Source organism: Phaethon aethereus (genome assembly GCF_964289735.1).
Source record: "Phaethon aethereus genome assembly, chromosome: 1".
Classification (NCBI taxonomy): Eukaryota; Metazoa; Chordata; class Aves; order Phaethontiformes; family Phaethontidae; genus Phaethon; species Phaethon aethereus.
Window position 1 is genome coordinate 84,925,938 of NC_138575.1, and position 18,924 is coordinate 84,944,861.

Genomic DNA, 18,924 nt, shown 5'->3' on the forward strand with positions numbered 1-18,924 from the left:
ACTCTCTCCTCTCCCATTCATAGAACTAGGATGCAAAAGGAGGGGTTGCCACTTGGAGAAATGTGTTTATATTTCTGGCAGGCTTCATTTTCCTGGTCCTGCTGGCACCATACAATGGACATGCAGGGAATGGAAATGAAATCTGATGCTCAGGAAAGGAGCAAAATGGTCAGCTCACCCTCAGAGATCTGAAGACCCAGCATCTTCTGTGACAAAACTTTTGTTTACCCTTATAGGACAAATAAGAAAAGACTAGGGGCGGGAATATGTCCCAGGTCTCATCTGGTCACAAACAGCAGTAAACCAACAGATGTGGACTAAGAATGGATCTGCTACTGAGGATAACTCACCCTTACAGGCAACAAACCTGTCCCTGCAAAAAAACCTTTGTGAGGATGTAGAAAGGGCAAGTTCTTGGTCTTGTGTAGAGCTTTGGTTTGCAGGACAATGATCCACTTGTGCCACTGATGAGATGGTTATGAGATGAAAATGCGCATAGGATTTATCTAAGAGATTTCTCACAGATCCATGGAGCAGAAAATTCACAGCTGGAGGCCTGAAAGTGATCTTTCATCAGGACAACACAGTGTTGCACAGGGCTGTTAGAGAGGACCCTGCAAGAGACATGGAACAAAAGTGAGAGAAAATGCTGAGATCGTCTCCTGGCAGCAAGAAAGAAAAAACATCTGATTTTGAAGGGTGGAGCCCAGAGGAAGTGAAAAAACGCAACCTCCAAAGGGCAGCTGTTAGAAAACAAAATGTACACCATAAAACCTATGTACCTGGAGATTACACATCTAAGTAATTTTTCCATTGTGGAACCCAAATCAGAACCAAACATAGACACGATGCCCTGCACTGGCAGTGATATCGACCAGCATGAGAACCACAGTGCTGAGAATTTCATGTAAAGATGATCGTCTCCAAGGAACAGAAAGATGGATTTTACAAGGGAACTAAGCCAAGAGCTTAGGGTACTGACCTACTGACAGTGAAATCTTGGGCAAATTTCCTTGCTGGAGAAGTGTTAGAGACTAACTCATTGTCTTAGTTGTCATTAAAAGGAAAGGGCCAGGCAAAGTCATTGCACAAAATCACAATGTTTTCCCTCATGCAGAATGTCGAGTTTTGTCCAAGTAAAGACTGAGCCAAAATTAAGGTTCTGACTTGGGTTGGCACCAGGGAAGCAGAAAAGAGTCCTCGTACCCAGTGACACCAACACTTGTCAGAATGGATACAAGGTGGTTAAACCCAGTAAAGCCAAGATGGACCATATGCTTTTCTGACTGAGCAACTGTATGGGCAGTGCAGGTAAATAATCCTTGGTCTGAGCAGCTGGAGGGAAGTAGAGAGTGAGATACTAACACTAGCCCTGCGTTTCACAGGCACATGCCTCTACAAGGTGCAGGGCAGTAAAAAGTAGACCCTTTTGAGTTCAGTGATGTACAGGTGGCAGCAAGAAGAAAATCTGCCCAAGAAGAAAGCTCCTGAGATCTGGTGCAGGAACTCTGGGTATTGTGGAACACCAGGCAATCTGAATTAGCACTTTCATTTTTAAAACAGAATGAAACTCACTTAGTGCCACTGAATATAGAGCCATCTTCCCAAATCCATACAGAGCCTGTGCTGTTCCTCAGTCCAATCCAGAAACATCCTGTTTGAATACTCTTGAAGAGGTCCTAGAAATGATAACGAATTACAAAATGACTAATGAAAGACAGCCTGAAAATGGAGGTAAGGATAAGCAAGATAAATCCTCTCGCCTGAATGTTCCTGAAGTGGTTGACAATACTGCTTCTCCACACCTTCTAATCAGGAAGATCAGCCCTGCAGATCATGCCTGGAATAATAACTATGTGTACACTCACAAGCTTGCTTTCAAGGGTCCCGGGCAGATTCTTCAAAGGACACTTATCAGGGCAATAATGTGAACCAACTGCAGCCCAGTCTCCTGGAGTTTCCTACACAGAGCTTCATGTAGGAACATATGCTATTAGTATTAATATTAACATTCTACCATGCAGCTAGCTAGCAAACTAATACAAAGTATTAACAAAGGTGAAATCAGGCCAGGGCAGGAAGTGCAGACACTGACAGATCTGTGTAAAAAGCCCAGGACCAAAGCTCATTAAATATTACACAAACTTTCCTCCTACGTGTTTTCAATGTTCATTTCCTTTTGCCTAACCTTTAACTCCTGTTTACCATTAAAAGGTGAAGCCTGCAACAGAAACTCATTCCTGAAGTACATTCCTCCCCATGCCCACCCACAAAAGACAAAGACAAGAGAGAGAAGTTTGTCTTGTCCACGTTTGCAATGAAACCAAACAGCAGCAACATTTCAGTGGTATGGCTGGGCTGCTTATCTCCTGCTGCCATAAACAAAGCTTCAGAGCAGACATCTTCACACAAATGCATTAACAAAGCTGGCTTGGTAAAGTGGTGGGAATAGGAGTAGCTTGAGAAACGCTTGACTCTGCTGGTGGTTTGGAGGTGATTCTACTTCCCTGGCAAAGGGAGGTTGAGCAGTCACAGCCTTTGCAGCACAGGGCATGGCTAGCAAGTCCTTGAGCATATATAACAGGTAACAATCTAGTAGCAGAGACAGTAGTAAGAAAGCAGACACACCAGGGAGGCTTTCTTCACACAGAGAAATGGGTAATCTGGGGAACATGGGTGTTTCCCAAGAAATCAGGAATTGCCTAAGCAAGTGTGAGAGCCTGGTACATACTCCCAGTCGAGCAGAGACCTGGCTTTGTAAGCCCCCACAGAACATCATACAATGCAACTTCTGTCCAGGGATTGGAAGCTGTCCACGTTCATTGGACCTGAGCTAATAAGCCTTGGCTTGCACAAAACCAGATCAAGTACTTCTGCTCTACTTAGGCAGACGTGCCTCACTTGCCTAGTGACCAGTTTTACCCATTTCTTTAGTGGTCCTACATGCCCTGCCCTCAGTGAGTACCTGCTGGAAAATGAGCAGTGGAACAGATGGTTTCTGACTTCACCAGCACAACTAAGTTTTTTTGGCAGAGACAGGAAGTAAGCACTGAAAACAGACTGAGAAAGAAATATCTGTGCGTGAACACAGGGAGTGGCTGACAGTGACCCTCACCTCTCCCTTCTCCCCTTTGCTTTTTTGCCTGCTGGGAACTTCTGAGCTGTATACTGAAACTGGAAGCGCATTATAACATGGCAGTCATAAATCCTTCCTCTCCTTTAAAGTTGAAATATTGCCACAGTGACAGCACTGCTTGGATGTCAGTCACTGAGGTATCTGCAAGGAAAAGAAGATCCTCAAAGAATAAGAAAACATTACCATTTCCCAGGTATCGCTGATCACCAGGAGATGAGCTCCCTGTGCCCGGCAGGATTCCTGGCTGGAATGCCAGTCCTTCTTCTCCTTGGAGAAGGAGTAGCAGCTCCCTCTGTAGGCCACCCACTGCTCAGGGCAGCGTGGGTGAAAGTCACCTGTAAAGGAATCAAAATACCAGCTTTTCTCTACCGTTAGCCAATAGAGAGACACTTGTCAGCGAGGACCTGCTGAAAAGCAACTCTTCTGGATAGTTGCAATGCGGAAAACACAAGTCAGGATAAGCATCTGAAAATAACAAATGCATGAACACTGAACTTCAGATCCTCTGTGCAATTTCCAAATCTTTGTACAAGAGTCACATACACTCTGAACCCTCGCCCCTCGCCTGGGTTTCCTCTGAACTATTCAGACACCTGAGAACCAAAACTATCTGTCTGAAAGCAGACAACACTGTGAGTGTGCAAAAAGTAAGGGAAAAAATTATATCATTCTGTGTGTACTGTGTGATCATGTCACACATCAGGTGAAGAGATTTTAAGCAGTAAACAGTAGGCTCTCCCACATGGTCTAGCACCTTCTACATGCATGCAAGAATGTTACAGAACTTGCATATTTGTTCTACAGTTTACCACTATAATTACAGTAGACAAGTCTACAGAATCTTCCAATATTTTCCACTGTTCTTTGCCACAGGATCTGAAATGGGTTGCCTGGGATCTGCACAAGGCATATATTCTTCAAAATGTTCTGGATAGGCAGTGGGTACTTAAGGCTGGTAGAAACCTAGAATAGCTTCTGGTTTAACCCCATGTAATGGAGCTCAGGATCTGAGCTCCTGTGCTTAGATGAGTCTCCAGTCCTTTGCTGTTGCTTGGTCATCCTCAGCACCCCTTTGTGCACTTACTCATCTTCCAAATCAAAGCAATCGCTAGGGACATGCTCAGTATCCCAAAGCCTATAGCCAAGCCCGGCACAACTGCTGGCCACAGACAGGAAACTGTAAAAGAGAAAAGAAACCATAGTAAACAGGAGCCACATGAAAACTGACAGTGGTTTTATGCACTTTGCTTGTGTCCTGGGCATTTTCATAAGGAAACTATTTAGAGCATCCCTGTCTGCCTACACTCTGCACATCACTGCCATCACTGTCCGTGTCCAGTCTCCCCAGGACCTCCCCCTACCCCTGCCCACCAGCCCAGGGCCCCATTGCAACTGGGCTCAGGACCATCAGTCCCTACCTGATCTTCCCAGGGGTTGTACCTGTCTCCAGGTCAGCCACAGCTCTGCCCCAGCCTGGTCACAGAGCTGGCTGGTCCAGCTGTCCCCAGGAGAGGAGGCATCCCTCCAGCCAGCCAGAGCCCCGCAGGCACCATGTGGCACCTCATGCTGGCAGGAGCCTCCCAGCAAATACAGTCCTGCCTCAGCATTGAAGCTCGGGGTGGAAACACAGAACTGTATTGCCACAGCCACCATGTTCCAGCTTAAATGCAAAAAGAAACCCAAGGCCTTTCCTCCAGCTCTCTCAGCAACAGCAACAGGTTTAGCCTCAGAATCCTGTTCACAGGCCTAGACGGACAGTCACATTACATCTTCCCAGGACACTCGCAAGTCAGTCCTATGCTCTCATCCACCCGTCCCGTGGCAGGGTGGTAGGATGGGACGGCCAGCCTTGAAGACCTTGGGATGCCCCTCCATACTTTCACGACCACCATCCACTGTTCACTTGCTGCCAGTGGCAGAGGGTGAGTCCTTGGCACAGCCTCCACTGTAGCCCAGCACAGCTTCCTTTCAAAGGGTGGGGCAGGACTGCTGTGTAGAGATCCGCTCATGTACAACACGACATGTTATCCTCCAGGCTACACCTTGCTTTCCTGTTGTTGTCTCCCGGAGCTGTGTTTAACCTGAGAGGCATTCTCTTTCCATAAGGCGTTTGAAATCTCAGCACTAAAATCTCCTCTCTCCCAGGCTGAGGAGAGGATGACACTGCCACAGATGAGCTCCAGCAGGGTTTGGTTTGCTTGTTTTATTAATCTCAGTATGACAGCTGCACAGACAATAGGACTGTCTAAGAAGCACTAGATGTGCATCTCATGGTTACTGATGTTGAGGAACCCAGGATTTCCCTGTGCTTCTCTCTTAAGCTTATATACCACATCCAGCTCTTGTGGTGCTCCAGAGCCTTCTACCCAAATCCAGCGGCAAAGTGCCTCGTGGAGCTCATGAAATCTGAGGTGCTTCTCTCTTGGCCATGTCACAAGACCCAAAGAAATATACCTGTACTCTCAAAAAAGGCTAGGAGTCTAAGGAATAAGATGGAGGAAGGGGAAGGCTATCTTTAACCAAAGGCACTACCATAGCAAGCACATCGAAAACTTGGTGGAAGAAGTGATGTGAGCAGGATGTCACAGCAATAGGATACAAAATACACAGGGAAGACAGAGATGGCTGTTCTCTGCTCAAGTAAATTTACAGTCAAATTAGGTTAAATAACTAACTGCATCAAGAAGTGACAGTAACAGCATTCCTACAGACCAGGCAAATACTACTACATGCATAGTGTTGGAATTATATTACGGACTTCCAGACGAGGATGGTGACAGCACTCATGAACCAGCAAAAAAAACCAGAGCAACTGTGAGGGAATCACAGTGATGACAGATGTCAATTGATCACATTAAATTACACAAATGCCATGTCAGGGCATGATGCTGAGACTGAATGCTTAGGCACCATTAACAGGCACCTCGCAGAGCGGTGAGCCAGGAAACACAGAAAGCGAAGCAGCTCGTGACTGCCGTGAGCCGTGCTCAGGCCACCCGGCTCGCCATGGCTCCATCCAGCTGCTTCTCTGCCACAGTGAACACAAACACACCGATATTCAACAGAGCCAAAAACGACCACCACCACCAACAACAACAAAATTGCATTGTGGTATAATTTCAAAATAGAAAACTCCAGGAAAATTAGGAAGTTTGTCAGAGAGAAATTAAAAGGGGTAGCTAAAAGAATAAAATATTTGTATGCAGTAGGGGAGGCTTTTTTTAGGATCTCTCAGTGGAGGTTGAAAACAAATGCACATCACGTATCAAGAATATTGTGGGAAGGTCAAAAGAAAGCCAGCACTAAAACAGAAGGGGAAGGAACTTCACTTAAAAGCTAGAACGTATTCTTTAAGCATTGGAAGCTTTGTCCAAATACAGAAAGTAAACCAGATCAATCAATAAATAAAAAATTAACTTATTTTTATCTTAGAGTGGTTTGCAGGCTCACCAGTTTTAAGACCAGTTTCTGGTTTATAGCTACATATTTGGACCTGCGGTTTTGGCTAAAATAAGTTCCTAAGGTAATACCTTTTCTAAGGTATCAAGCTTCAGGTTTCCAGAAGCTTGCAGCATCTTCTACCTGCTCCACTCATAGTTAAAAATAGCAACATTCATTTATTTTTTTAATAATTGTTAAAGAACAAAACACCATCTCTTTTCAGTTACAAAATATAGAAAGACTTTTCCTTTACAACCCACTCCTCAGCTTCACTCAAGAGGACAATGGGAGAACTGGAGGACTTGAAATGGGCAGCTGTTCTCTCTGCCTGCTCTCTACGCCTCTGGTAAGGTCACCTTTGTATCTCTGGTGACTGTGGGTTTTGCCATCAAATTAAGCCTCAAGAGAATGGGGTCAACCCGAGATTAAGGGTAGGGTGGAGCTGCTTCTCTGCAGATGACAACTGAAAACTAAATAAAAGGGGATACATATCTGCTGAAACATAACTCTTTGTTCTGAGACCACATTTCTGAGGATTTGCGCTTCTGTTTTCCTTCCTCTCTTGCCTCCTTAAAGAAGCTGTCTCCTGCATCGTGCACATCACTGTTCCTGATTTTAGGGAAAACTGCTTCCAGGACAAGGCGACTGGGATGACAGTCAGTGAAACAGTTAATCCTTGAGCGTCAGCACCGGGCACAGAGCTGGTGTCTCCTGGCAATGAATAGAGCGGTTCACTCTCCTTTGTTTCAAACCAACTGCAGAAAAAAGGAACTGACTCGACTCAGCATCAAAACAAAATGCCAGGGCACCTCCACAACCACGAGCAGTGGGAGCATTCAGTTCTTAAAAATGAAAAATTACACCATTAGGTAATTTTGGGAGGAAAAAAAGAAAGTGAAGTGGGAAAGTCATATTGCAGTGGTTGAGGTGAATTTAAGCCTCACTTGAACTGCAGTGATCAATCCAGGGAAGTGGAATGAAAAATTTCATAGATCAGGATTTTTACCTCTTGCAAAATGGAGTCCCTGCAGTTCCCCCTTTTTAAAACAGGTTCAAGGGTTTGTGCTTGATCCTCAGCCCTTGAACTACATGTGAGACTCTTGTTGAAGAGAATGGGAGAAATACCTGAGATAAGTTCAGAACAGAGGGGGGAAATCTGAATCCAGAAATATTTCCATGTAGTTGTCTGAGGAACTGTGGAAGTCTCCCCAAGGAAAGGGAGAAGGGGACCAGTGGACGTTTAATATAAATATCCAATCTTAAAACTTTCTCGTATACAAAACACCCTGTTAGGTGTCTCAGTGCTCTGGAAAAATGACTGTGATATGCTGTATTCATCTGCAAGCAATGTGACCCAATATTTTTAGGTTTGGAGTCCAGATTCAGTTCAAAAACTGAACACTATTAGCATTTGTTAATTCAAGTCTTCTAGGACAATCGGAAGAATGACATTGCTCTGTCCCAAATAGCTACCCTCAGCTCCTGCCTACGTCAGTATGAGAGCAGCATGACTACCTAGGGCCAGGGCGGAGGATTTGAGAAACAAGGATCTTGTCCTTGGCTATGGCAGAGACCTGGTTATCGCTGTTACTACAAGCGTGCCACACAGGCTAACACCATCTTAAGTGACTGCTGGACTGACATTTTTGTAGTGTGGCATATCTAAGGCTCTCTGGAAGCTGACACCCAGGGTAACTCTTCATTTTTGAGGAGTTCCTGAGAGCCAAAAAGTGCTGGTTTGACCAGAAGGCTGATCTATACACCTGTGATATACCTGTGATACTGTGTCGCAGGGATGACTTCATAGCAAGGGTGTGCATTTGAAAATAGAGATGAAATACCTTAGACCACATCTCTCAAAAGTGATGGAGGGGGAGACAGAGTTGAAAAAAAGATTTTCTGAAGAAAGGTACTCCTTAGGGACTCCTCACATGCAGAAGAGAAGGGAACTAATAAAAGAATATGCACAGAAAGTGTGTTCAAAGATCAGCTTCCTTATTTTAGGCACTTTGTCCTTAGCTCAAAAAGATGAGGGTACCTAAAGGAATTTGGAGAGGAGGAATACTAAAAAGAAAACTGCAAACATCTCAGGAGGACATCTGGTAATCCCCACCTCCAACAGGGTGGGCGTGAACACAAATGGCAGGGAATGAAGGGATGTCCCTGTGTTTTCTGATGTAACAGAAAACACCGTTTCTGATGAAAACACATGCAAAAGCAATACTGCCTTCCAAGCGGATGGAGTGTGGTTACCAGATAGGAACTTGGCAGTTTCTGTGATGGCTTTGTTTCCATAGTGCAGCAAGTGACCAGGCAGCAGTAACAACCACAGATATAAGCAGTTATTCTGATCAGGGCATAGAAATCTCATATCCCACGGTGAGAGGCCCCTTTGCTGTAACAGCTCTGAAAAAAGCTAAGGTAAACCATTAGCGTTGCAGCCAATGCAACACAGCTTGTCTAAAGCACATGGGCATTTACAGGAAAAGCAATCAGCTCATGGGAAGGAGACACTTAAAAAGAATGATCACCAATGCAAAATCTTGCTCTTCTAAGGTGGTATTTCTCAACTAAGCAGCCAGTGAAATTGCTCAGTGTGACACTAGCAAGGCCTGAAACAGGGGGAATGGTGTGGAAATAAGGAAAGAGAAAATTAAAGGAAAGCACTATGAAAATCTTCCTGATAGTTAAAATGCCCTCCATTTTGTCTAAAGGCAAAAGCTGAAAATTTGCTCACGAGGAGGTATGTAAAACCAGAACAGAGAAAACACAGGAAAATATGTATCACAAAAGAATCCTGCAGAGCCCCATGGGAGAGAGACTGGATGATCTCATATGCCTCCTCTGTCTCTGATCTCTGATTAGCATACGCCTCTAATTTATCTGTACTCGCATCTCGCCTGCCCTTCAAAGAACTATTGCTGACAATCTCTTATTGCCGACAAGCAGACAACTTTAAAACTACAAATGTCTTTCAGAGAAAAGGATGCCTGGGTTGAACGCCCAGGACTTGACACCGAAAGGGGTCTGATGGAGAGAGGGGAACAATGCTGGGTCTCTGACCCATTGGTTTTTAGCACATCAAAATACCTGTGGTAATTTTAGAACCAAAGCAACAGCACCGTAAGCTCGCACTCAAAATCAGTGGCCAGCTCACAGTGTTTTTGTTAGGTCTCGCTTTCACTCAAAATAAAATCTTTTGTTGACCTACCTCATCCAGCTTCCTTACCTCTTTTTTCCTGTACAGCTTTGGCTCTCGGCAGTGGAGTCTGAGAGAACTTGACAGAAGTATAAATTATTTCCTCACTCACTTCGACTGCAGAAGTTTCTGATCTGCTTCCCTCCATGCCAAAGCAAAGAGTGCGTATGACAAGATGTTTCGATCAGGCTGTTGAGCGACAGGGCTCAACGCCTGTGAAACAGGAAACCTGAGGCTACATTCAGAAGACAAAAAAATGTGAAGTCGCAATCTCTGTCTCCAGCTGCTCAAAATAACGAAATTTACAACTAAATGGAGAGCAATGGAAGTGCAACAGCTTCCATTTCCTAACCTGATGAGGCATGTCTTAAGAACAGCGATTAGTGGAAGAGGTGATTAATCACAAAGTGCACAGCTATTCTAATTGTTGCCGATGCTAGAGGCTGTGATTACACTGAGGTAGTAATTGTGAGAATGTGTGACGCTCTGAAGAGCTCCCTCTCAGCACAGAAGCAGGTGGATAGCAAGAGCACAATGTGAAAAAGGTAAATCGCGATAATACAAGGTGAAAAGTCACGTGAGCTTTGGACACTTCTAGTGGGAACTCTTTCTTCACCCAACACTCAGTGTGAATGTGCTTGAGACACAGGCAGGCACTTAGAGCTGACATCCCTCAAGACCCTCTGAGTTAACATCTCAACAGCATCAGTACAAGAGAGACAAGGACTTACGGGAGAAAGTCTAGCAAAGGAACACAAAAGATGATGACATGACTGGAGCATCTCTCCTATGAGGAAAGGCTGAGAAAGCTGGGACTGTTTAGCCTGGAGAAGAGACATCTTGGGGAGGATCTTACTGATGTATCTAAATACCTGAAGGGAGGGTACAAGAAGAGCCAGACTTTTTTTCAGTGGTGCCCAGTGACAGGCCCAGAGGCAATGGGCACAAACTGAAACACAGGAGGTTCCCTCTGAACATCAGGAAACATTTTTTGACTGTGAGGGGGATTGCACACTGGCACAGGTTGGCCAGAGAGGTTTGTGGTGTCTCCCTCCATGGACAGTTGGCTGGACATGGTCCTGGGCAACCAGCTGTAGATGGCCGGGCTTGAGCAGGACCTTGAGAGGTCCCTTCCAACCTCAGTCATTTTGTGACTCTGCAGTCAGCAATAACAGGATAGTTTTCTTCTGAATTAGTGAAGCTTGACAATTGATGAGAATGGTGGGGAGGAGTACTGATGCGTCTAACATCCTGAGAAACCTCTTAGCTGCATGGTTGGCTGATTTTTGTTTTGATCCAGATTCTGATTCCTTCCATTTGATGCTGAGAGTGGGGATGTTTGCCAGGCTCAGGGTGTACATTCTCCTCACTGGTACAGTTCATTTCCAAGAATTGCCCAAGCATTCTCAACAAAGGAGTTTGCCATGCTTTTCAGTTCTTGGACAGGGATGATTGCTCCCCATGCTGGTGACATGCTGTAAATTTGAGAAGTGATTGCCCAAGAGGATGCCCAGTTTGATACAGAGTGTTGCAGTTAATTTGTTACAATGTGCATATCTGGGAAGGCACGGATTGGATATTTCTGCAAATCCCTCCATCACATGCTTGCCTCTAAGGGTGGCATATTGCACCCACAAGATTCCTTCCAAACCTGGGTTGGGCCTGTAGGCAGCAAGACAGGAGTCTCCACTTGAGAGGAAGGGGAAGGCACAAGAGAGCAGAGCAACACGAGAGGAGGAAAGTCTCTCCTGAATGTTTTGAATGAATATGAGAGAAGTCTAAAGAGCTGTCAATCCGAGAGAGGGAGAATTTGTTATATGTATGATGAGAGCTTAGCTGGCAATGTAATCTGTGTGGCTGGAAAGAAATCAGCAAGATTCAGACACAGCTTAAGTGCCCAGACCAAAGGGAAAAGGCTGTGGCCACAGGCACTGCAGGCTGCCTGCAGGGCCAGCGTGATCACAAAGATGGTGTTATTTGTGAACAAGTGAAGTGAAGGCTGGCACAGAAGAATTAAGAGCTCTGTTTTGATGTGCTTTACTATCTGGCAACGAACCTCCGTCCCTTCCAATAACAAGAGCTCTGCAAAGTGGATGCTCTTTACCAGCAGCACAGTGGGGGCCTGACTTAAGAAGAGAAATCTCATCTAAATATGCCAGCCTCAAATAATTTCTAGCTTTATTAATCACACCCAAGATGCTCAAGTCCACCAACCTTGTGCATGATCAGCTGGACCTGGAATTCCTCTGCAGTGGCAAAGCTTGGAGGAGCTGGAAGACAGCTGTATTCCAAAGTATAACAAAACAGCATGTCAGGCGGGGACGAAATCAGAAGGACCGAGGCCACAAAGCAGTTTTGTGAACAACGGTCTCCCCTGCTTGTTTAACAAGAAGTCAGCCTGGAGGTACCTGGCAGGGGGTGGCAAAGGACAGTGACGGCCTACTATGGCCTTCAATGGAGGGAGCGAGGGAAAAGGTGGGCAATGGCCTAGAGACGCTGGGAAGCCTTTCACCGCCGCTGATGCGGTCACCTGTCTGCAGGTGACCCGAACCTGTGTGAGGGCCAGCGGTGAGAGTTCAGCTTCGAGGTGAAAAAGGTACAAAGCCCTCAGAGCACGCGACGTGCCAACTGGCATCCGCACAGCTCCCGCGGCCCGCCCCGTGACCGCTGGCGCCGGAGGGGCGGGGCGGGGGGCGGGACGTGCTTCTCCGCCATTGGGCGAGCGGCTCCCGCCTCGAGCCGCGCTCCGCAGTGGTTCTCGGGATGAGCGGTTAACTGTCGGGCGCTACGGGGCTCCTTTCTGCTAGCCCTCATCGTTCATTTGAAGAGAAGCGAGAGGAGGCGGGAATCCTCATTCCTTTTTTCACCGCCCATTGGATGGAGAAGAGGAAGGAGGCGTGCTCCGGAGCCGCCCCCTATATAGGCTGCGGCGGGCTTTAGAAGCCCCTCCTTTCCACCGCCACTCTGCATTCGCTGAGGAATTGCTCGTGGGCGTGGCGATCCCGGCAGCTCCCGGGCTCCCATTGGCGGAGAGCTCCAGTTCCACCTCGTCCTTCCTGCTTCCGGTTCACGGGGCGGGCTGGCGAGGGGAGCCGGCCGGGACCGTGGAGGAGGAGGCCGGTGCCGGCCGGTGCCGTTTGCGCCTGCAGTCCCCGGGCCGCCCTACCACCGCCGGGCGCGCAGCATGGGATGCCCGTGAGTGGCGGATCGCGCTTCCGTAGCGGCGGTTGCGCCCCTACCCGGCGAGGGGAGGCCGGGCGGCGCGGCGGGCGGGGCCGGTGCGGCAGCAGGTAGGTGCGGCGGCGCGGGGCCGACAGGGCGGGGACCGCGGGGGGGGTGGCGTTGCGGCCGCGGGCGGGAGGTGGGGAGCGGGTTGGCACCGAGGCCCATGGGGCCTCCGCGGAGGTGTGACCGCGCCCTGCCCCGGGCGGGCGGCTCGGTCCCAGCGCCGGGCGGCGGCAGTCCGCCTCCGAGGCCGCCCTCCGGAGCGGTGACCGGCCAAGAGGAAGGCGGCGGCGCGGCACCGCTTTGTGCTTCAGCTTGTGTGTGCGTGGAGTGTTTCCCAGTAAGTGGCGCGGAGAAGGCGCGGCTAGAGCGGGGGGCAGGGTTCTGCCTTTGGTCTTGTGAGAGACGAGTCACGAGCTCTTGTGTCACAGACTTCCTCATTTCAGCATATCTGACCTCGTCGTACTGGCACCTGACCTCCGTGGCGATCAGGGAGCTTGCTTGGCGGTTGCAAGCTGTCACGGTGGGCTCCGCGGGGGCTGGGGGTAATCGTTGTGTTCGGCAAAACAGGGTGTCCCCCTAGCAGGCTCTCTGCCTAGCTCCAGCCAGGTGCTTATTCAGTTGCGGGCCTGCTGGTTGCCTCCCGCCAGCATCTGGGGCTTTGCTGAAATCTTCGACGGGAGAAGCAGCCGGGAATCTGTTGCGCCACAGTGGTTGGCTGGTGCAACCGCTGAGTGTTTCATACGTGATTTTCGCATGAACCTGAAAGCCAAATCTTCCAGATTTCATTACTGTCTTCATTACTACGTCTTCGGTTGGTTCTTACAACAGATGTCTCAGTTCCCTTCATGCCCCAGTGTAAACAGAAGAAAACTGTTCTGTGAAGTTGCAGCTTAGCATTATTAAACGCTTTCAGATTCTCAGCTAAAGTAGTACTAGAAAGATAACCTAATTATAATTATTAAGATTAAGGTACTTGAGCAAACAGAGCCTTGACTAATCACAGTGGCTCTTCCCTGCAAGCTCTTCACACAAGAGCAGCAAAGAGGATTGATTAGAAGCCTGGTAAATCATTTTCTGCTGACTGGCTTCTCAGTGCAATGCAATATGGAACAATGGCTTCTGCCTGAAACTTACTCCAGTATTCAGCCTGCTGGCCTCTGCTCTGGCTGAATCAATGCTAATTAATGTGCTCAGCAGCAAAACATTTTGTGATCCCAAGGCAAAATTCAGAAGAGAAACCCAAATGAGCCCTGTCTCATTTGTCTCAATGTCTCTGGGGAACTGTGAGATTTTTCTGGATTTTGACTTTTGCTTTTCTGCACGTAGGACTGAGGAATTGGCCAATCATTGACTCGATGACCCTGAAGTTAGTTTGCAGGGGGCTGAAACAGTTAATACTCTGTGTTTTTTGTGGTCTGTGCCCAGGATGTCATCACCTTGCCATACCTCTGCTGTGCTGGTAGTCTTCATGGCCCTTGCTGTTGGTGTGGGGGCTGAACAGTTGAAAGAGAGGAGCTGTGATGTGATTGGTGATGAAAGCAGCGAGTCGCAAATGGAAAGAGCCCTGCTGAAGAAACTAGAGCCCCTGAGCCAAATGAGGTACGGTACAACACCCTGCAGGCCTCAGGGCTGTGCAGTGCCTACCCGAAGGCCAAGGGGAAGATTTGGGGCCAGTTTGCAGAATGGGCTCCCCCATTAGTATGGGCTGTGACTGGCTTCCAGGTCTCGAATGTCCGCTGCACTGAGCCTTGTTCTTTGTAATCCTATGGGCTGTTTGTTCTGTCCTCTCCCTGCTGCAGATTTAACGTGACTGTGGAGAAAGGCAAAACGGAAAACTACGTCTACCATTTCAGGGTGTGCAGGGAGGTCAACAGCACCTTGCAGGATTTTGGTGGCCTGGTGCAAACAGATAGACAGAATGGAAAGACCACAGTGATAGGAAGAATCAATGAAACCCAGGTCTTCAATGGAAGTAAGATTCCACTCAATACTTTTCTTACTCAGTATCTGCCTTTTGCATCCTGATCTGGATTTGCAGCCTATATTGTTTCTCTCTTGGCAGGTGACTGGATCATGCTGATTTATAAAGGAGGTGATTCATATGGCAGGCACTGCAGTGGTGAGAAGAGAAGAGCTGTGATAATGATTTCTTGCAAGCGGGGAGTTACAGCGGTGAGTGACACAAGGTGGGAAAGGAGCAGGAGGCTGCCAGACAAACAGTTGTTTACAAGGAGAAGGGCTTTGAGGAAGCAGCAAGGTTTTCTTCTGTCCTCCAGTGTCTGTTGCCTAGCTGCACTAGCAGTGATAAAACTGTCTTCTGGTGAAGTGCAGCATGCCTGAGCACATTTTCATATGACTTAACTTTTCACAAATTGCAGAGTTCATTCAGCATTATTTCGGAAGAGCGGGAAAAGGAGCAGGAGTGTTTCTACCTCTTTGAGATGGACAGCAGTGTGGCTTGTCCAGCTGAGGATTCCCACCTCAGCGTTGGCTCCATTCTACTGATCACGTGAGTCATTGGAAGAGCTGTTTGTGTCTGGGCAATAATCTCCAGTGCCATTTAGAAATATAGCAAAAGCTATACTAGACTATAGTAGTATACCTATCCACTCTGTTCCCTGTAGGCATCCTCCTTCATAGTTTACAGACAAGTGCACTGAAACATGGAAGACATGACTTCCTAAAATTGTACAACGGCTCTTTGCCAGAGCTGGGAATTCAGACCAGGAGTCTTGACTCATTTTATGTGTTTGTGCTTAGAGGCACTACTTCTTGTAATGCTGCTGAAAGTTTTATATAGGAGATCAATATTTTGGGGACCTTTTCTGGTCTGGTCTCTGTTCATAGCTGTGTTCTTGAGTGGTACTCAGCTACTTTCTCCAGTAGGTAGGTAGGTAGCTGGCTTGGAAGAGGTCGTCTATAGGATTTTCTCAGCTTTGATTTTTAATTCTGCCCTCCAGGTTTGCTTCACTAATTGCAGTCTACATCATTGGTGGGTTCCTCTACCAGCGCCTTGTAGTGGGAGCAAAGGGCATGGAGCAGTTTCCTCACTTTGCCTTCTGGCAAGATCTGGGCAATTTGGTGGCGGTGAGTGAAAATCCCTGTATATTCCCAGCCTGGCCCATATGTTAGGGTAGGAGAAAAGGGCATCTGCCTTGTCTTCGTGAACTATGTCTCTTGGGTAGACCTACCACAAGGGTGGTGTACCTTGAGGCAGAGGAAGAGGATATCTGTTTTATTTTTCTTGAGTACTCTATTTTTGAATCCTTGCTGAGACTGATTCCCTGCTGATATCCTGCAACTGCTACATGAAAAACTAGAACACATTCTCATTAGTGGTTAGTGCTTTCCAGGTAGGAATGTTAAGTTGGGGACTAGGAAATGTTCATGTCTGACTCCCTGAAACCCTCCCTTGGTTGCTGTAGGCAGTGCCACTTATCCTCCATGCTCATCTGAGCCTGATGTTGCTGCATACTGTTAATCAGTATGCCCAGAGCTTTCAAGACAGAGTAGGATGTTTGTATGTGTGCTTCTCTTGTCAAGGCAAGTTTTGGAGACCTATCCCAGAAAATAGAGGGATAGGTATAATCCCTTAGTGAAAGAGAAATCACAGAAGCTGCTTTGCTTTGGATGCTGAGTCAATTGCATATAGTCTGATTCCAGTGCAATATCCTGTGCTTGTAGGATGGCTGTGATTTTGTCTGCCGATCTAAGCCTCAAAATGCACCAGCTGCATACCGTGGTGTGGGTGATGACCAGCTGGGTGAGGAGTCAGAAGAACGGGATGACCACTTGCTACCGATGTGATAGGCTTTCAAGATTGAGTTCTTTTCTCCCCACCTCCTCAGTGCTTGTTTAGCCAGGTGCCTCCCAGCCAGTTCTCCTTCTCTCACTTCTGATTTTCTTTACACTATTTGCTTTTGCTGTCTCTGGTTTGTCAAGTCCCATGGATGCCTCTGGGTGTGAACAGCACTGGTCCCTGATGGCATGTCTTATAAGTATAATGCTGGCTTAGGTTTTTTAAAATGCAGCAGAGCTGGGAGGGGGGAAAGTGCTGACAGTTGAGTAGAAGACAGCAAGAAAGCCATTGAGCATTCAGCACTGAGCAGGAATGGGAGATGAATTACTGAGAGGAAAAAAGGGACATGAATCAGTGCAGAAAGGGGGAGGAAGAGGAGGCGATGGGCTAAAACAGCTGAGACTATAGGAGGGATCTTTTGTGTCTCCCCCCTGTACCTCCCTAGGGTTTACAGGTTCTGTAAGACACTGGAATTATTTTTCCTTGAATGCATTTTCAGCTTTTCTAGCTTCTGCACTCTTTCTGCTGGCGTAACTTGCATAGAGTGCTCTATGCCAGACTCCATGAGGGTGGAAGAGGCATTAGCACCTCTGCAGTCTTTTCCTAATGGCAATATGTTGAAGTGTACACACCCATTACCTTCAACAGATGTAAAGGGATGCATGCTATCCTCTCAGACTGGAGAAGGGCAATGCTGAAAAACTACAAGAGTTAAGGCTTGTGACTTTCCAGTTCAGTCAAAATATTGTCTCAGTCTTCTCAATCATTGAGAAGCAAAAGGAAATGATGTGCTGCTAAATAAAGGGAACACTTACTGAAACTGACATCAAGGGAAAATGAGATGGGTAGCTGCCACTTGAGTTCTGTTACAAGCTTCCCAAGGCAACTGCCCACACAGCTCAGTCACAGTCAGCATTGTGATTTCATGCTCTCCAAAAAGTTCCTTGTTTGGCAGAGGGTTTTCCCCTGAAGCTACCAGAATTTACTTTTATAAAAAAGGAACTACAGAAGCCAAGGAAAAGGATGCTAGCACATTTAAAAACCTGCATGAGGGACTCTTGCACTTACAGGGTCAGCTTTCATCAATCACTGCCCCCTTAAGCATGGTGCAGACCAGTCTTAAGACACTTGCCCTGTGCAGATGGTACTCACATACTGCTACTGGCTGGGAGTAAGAGAGATGTTTTCCTGTGGCTCTGGTGAAAAGCAAGTACAGATGAGTTGTAAGACTTACTTAATGGGAACCTTCAGGAACTTGGCACCTTGATTCTTAATTGCTTTTATTTGAGGGGCTAGACTCTAAGCAATCCCCTTCTGCCCTGGTGTAGGCTGGCAGAGAACTGTCCTCAGTCTTGAGGGCAGAGACTGTGAATAAGCAAGCCACTACTGTTAACAGCAGAGTACAGACAAGGTTTGTGTATTTAATACTGCCAAAACAGTGACATCGAGGGAAAAGAGGTGGCCCTGCTTTCTTGCTGGGTTTAGAGTGGGCAAACAATTCCTGCTTTCTTTGACTTTTGTTACAGTCTCAATCTTTCTCATAACATGGGAAAAAGAGGAAGTCACTAAGTCTGTTGTTACTGTTTTTCATGGTGGTGTTTAAGGTAATTTTTTTTTGTACAAAACAACTTTCAAGAATAAAATTACCAAAAAACTTGGTGAAGTGTTGTGCTAATGTAACAGGAGCTTACATCTAACATCTTTCTTACCCAAAGGTGAAGGGTCCTTAGCACGTGCTGCCGTGTGCCTGAACTACTCTTGCCAGGAATGGATCTCTTCTTGTTAGTACCTGTTTTTTGCTGCCACCTTGTAGCATTCCACTTCCCTTAGGGCTTAAGAGGGAGGGGTATAGACATTTCTCAAAGTGGAAACTTTAAAAACTCAGGTAGTTGTGGATGGGAAAAGTTTCCTATGCTCTGTATTTTTCTGCAACAATAAAAAGCAAAAGTAACTTTCTGATGAAGCTTGTACTTCTCAAACACTAGGTTAATGTTCAGGTTGGGGAGGTGGTTAAAAAGCAGCCAGACCTGCAAAGCCTGAACAAGCATATTTTTTATTAAGAACATTGAACGTGAAATGAAGAAGTGAAGCCTTCCCATTTGACTGAAATAAAATCCAGTC

General features: G+C 46.9%; 2 protein-coding genes across 2 annotated transcripts; one reads left to right on the forward strand and one right to left on the reverse strand.

Moving 5' to 3' along the window:
* Positions 1 to 276: 276 nt before the first annotated feature.
* LOC309409786 (killer cell lectin-like receptor subfamily G member 1) lies at positions 277 to 9,924 on the reverse strand (the record flags this gene model as incomplete). The annotated part of the gene is made up of 5 exons (XM_082006002.1): positions 277 to 614; positions 1,576 to 1,679; positions 3,320 to 3,471; positions 4,221 to 4,313; positions 9,807 to 9,924. 5 exons carry the CDS (start codon positions 9,922 to 9,924, stop codon positions 503 to 505), a joined length of 579 nt encoding a protein of 192 aa, XP_081862128.1. The 3' UTR covers positions 277 to 502.
* A 3,041-nt stretch (positions 9,925 to 12,965) lies between these two features.
* Positions 12,966 to 16,811, forward strand: M6PR (mannose-6-phosphate receptor, cation dependent; the record flags this gene model as incomplete). Its single annotated transcript, XM_082014466.1, has 7 exons — positions 12,966 to 13,066; positions 14,430 to 14,603; positions 14,804 to 14,976; positions 15,067 to 15,176; positions 15,383 to 15,513; positions 15,965 to 16,091; positions 16,689 to 16,811. The coding sequence occupies 7 exons, from the start codon at positions 12,966 to 12,968 to the stop codon at positions 16,809 to 16,811; spliced, it is 939 nt and encodes a 312-aa protein (XP_081870592.1).
* Positions 16,812 to 18,924: the final 2,113 nt, after the last annotated feature.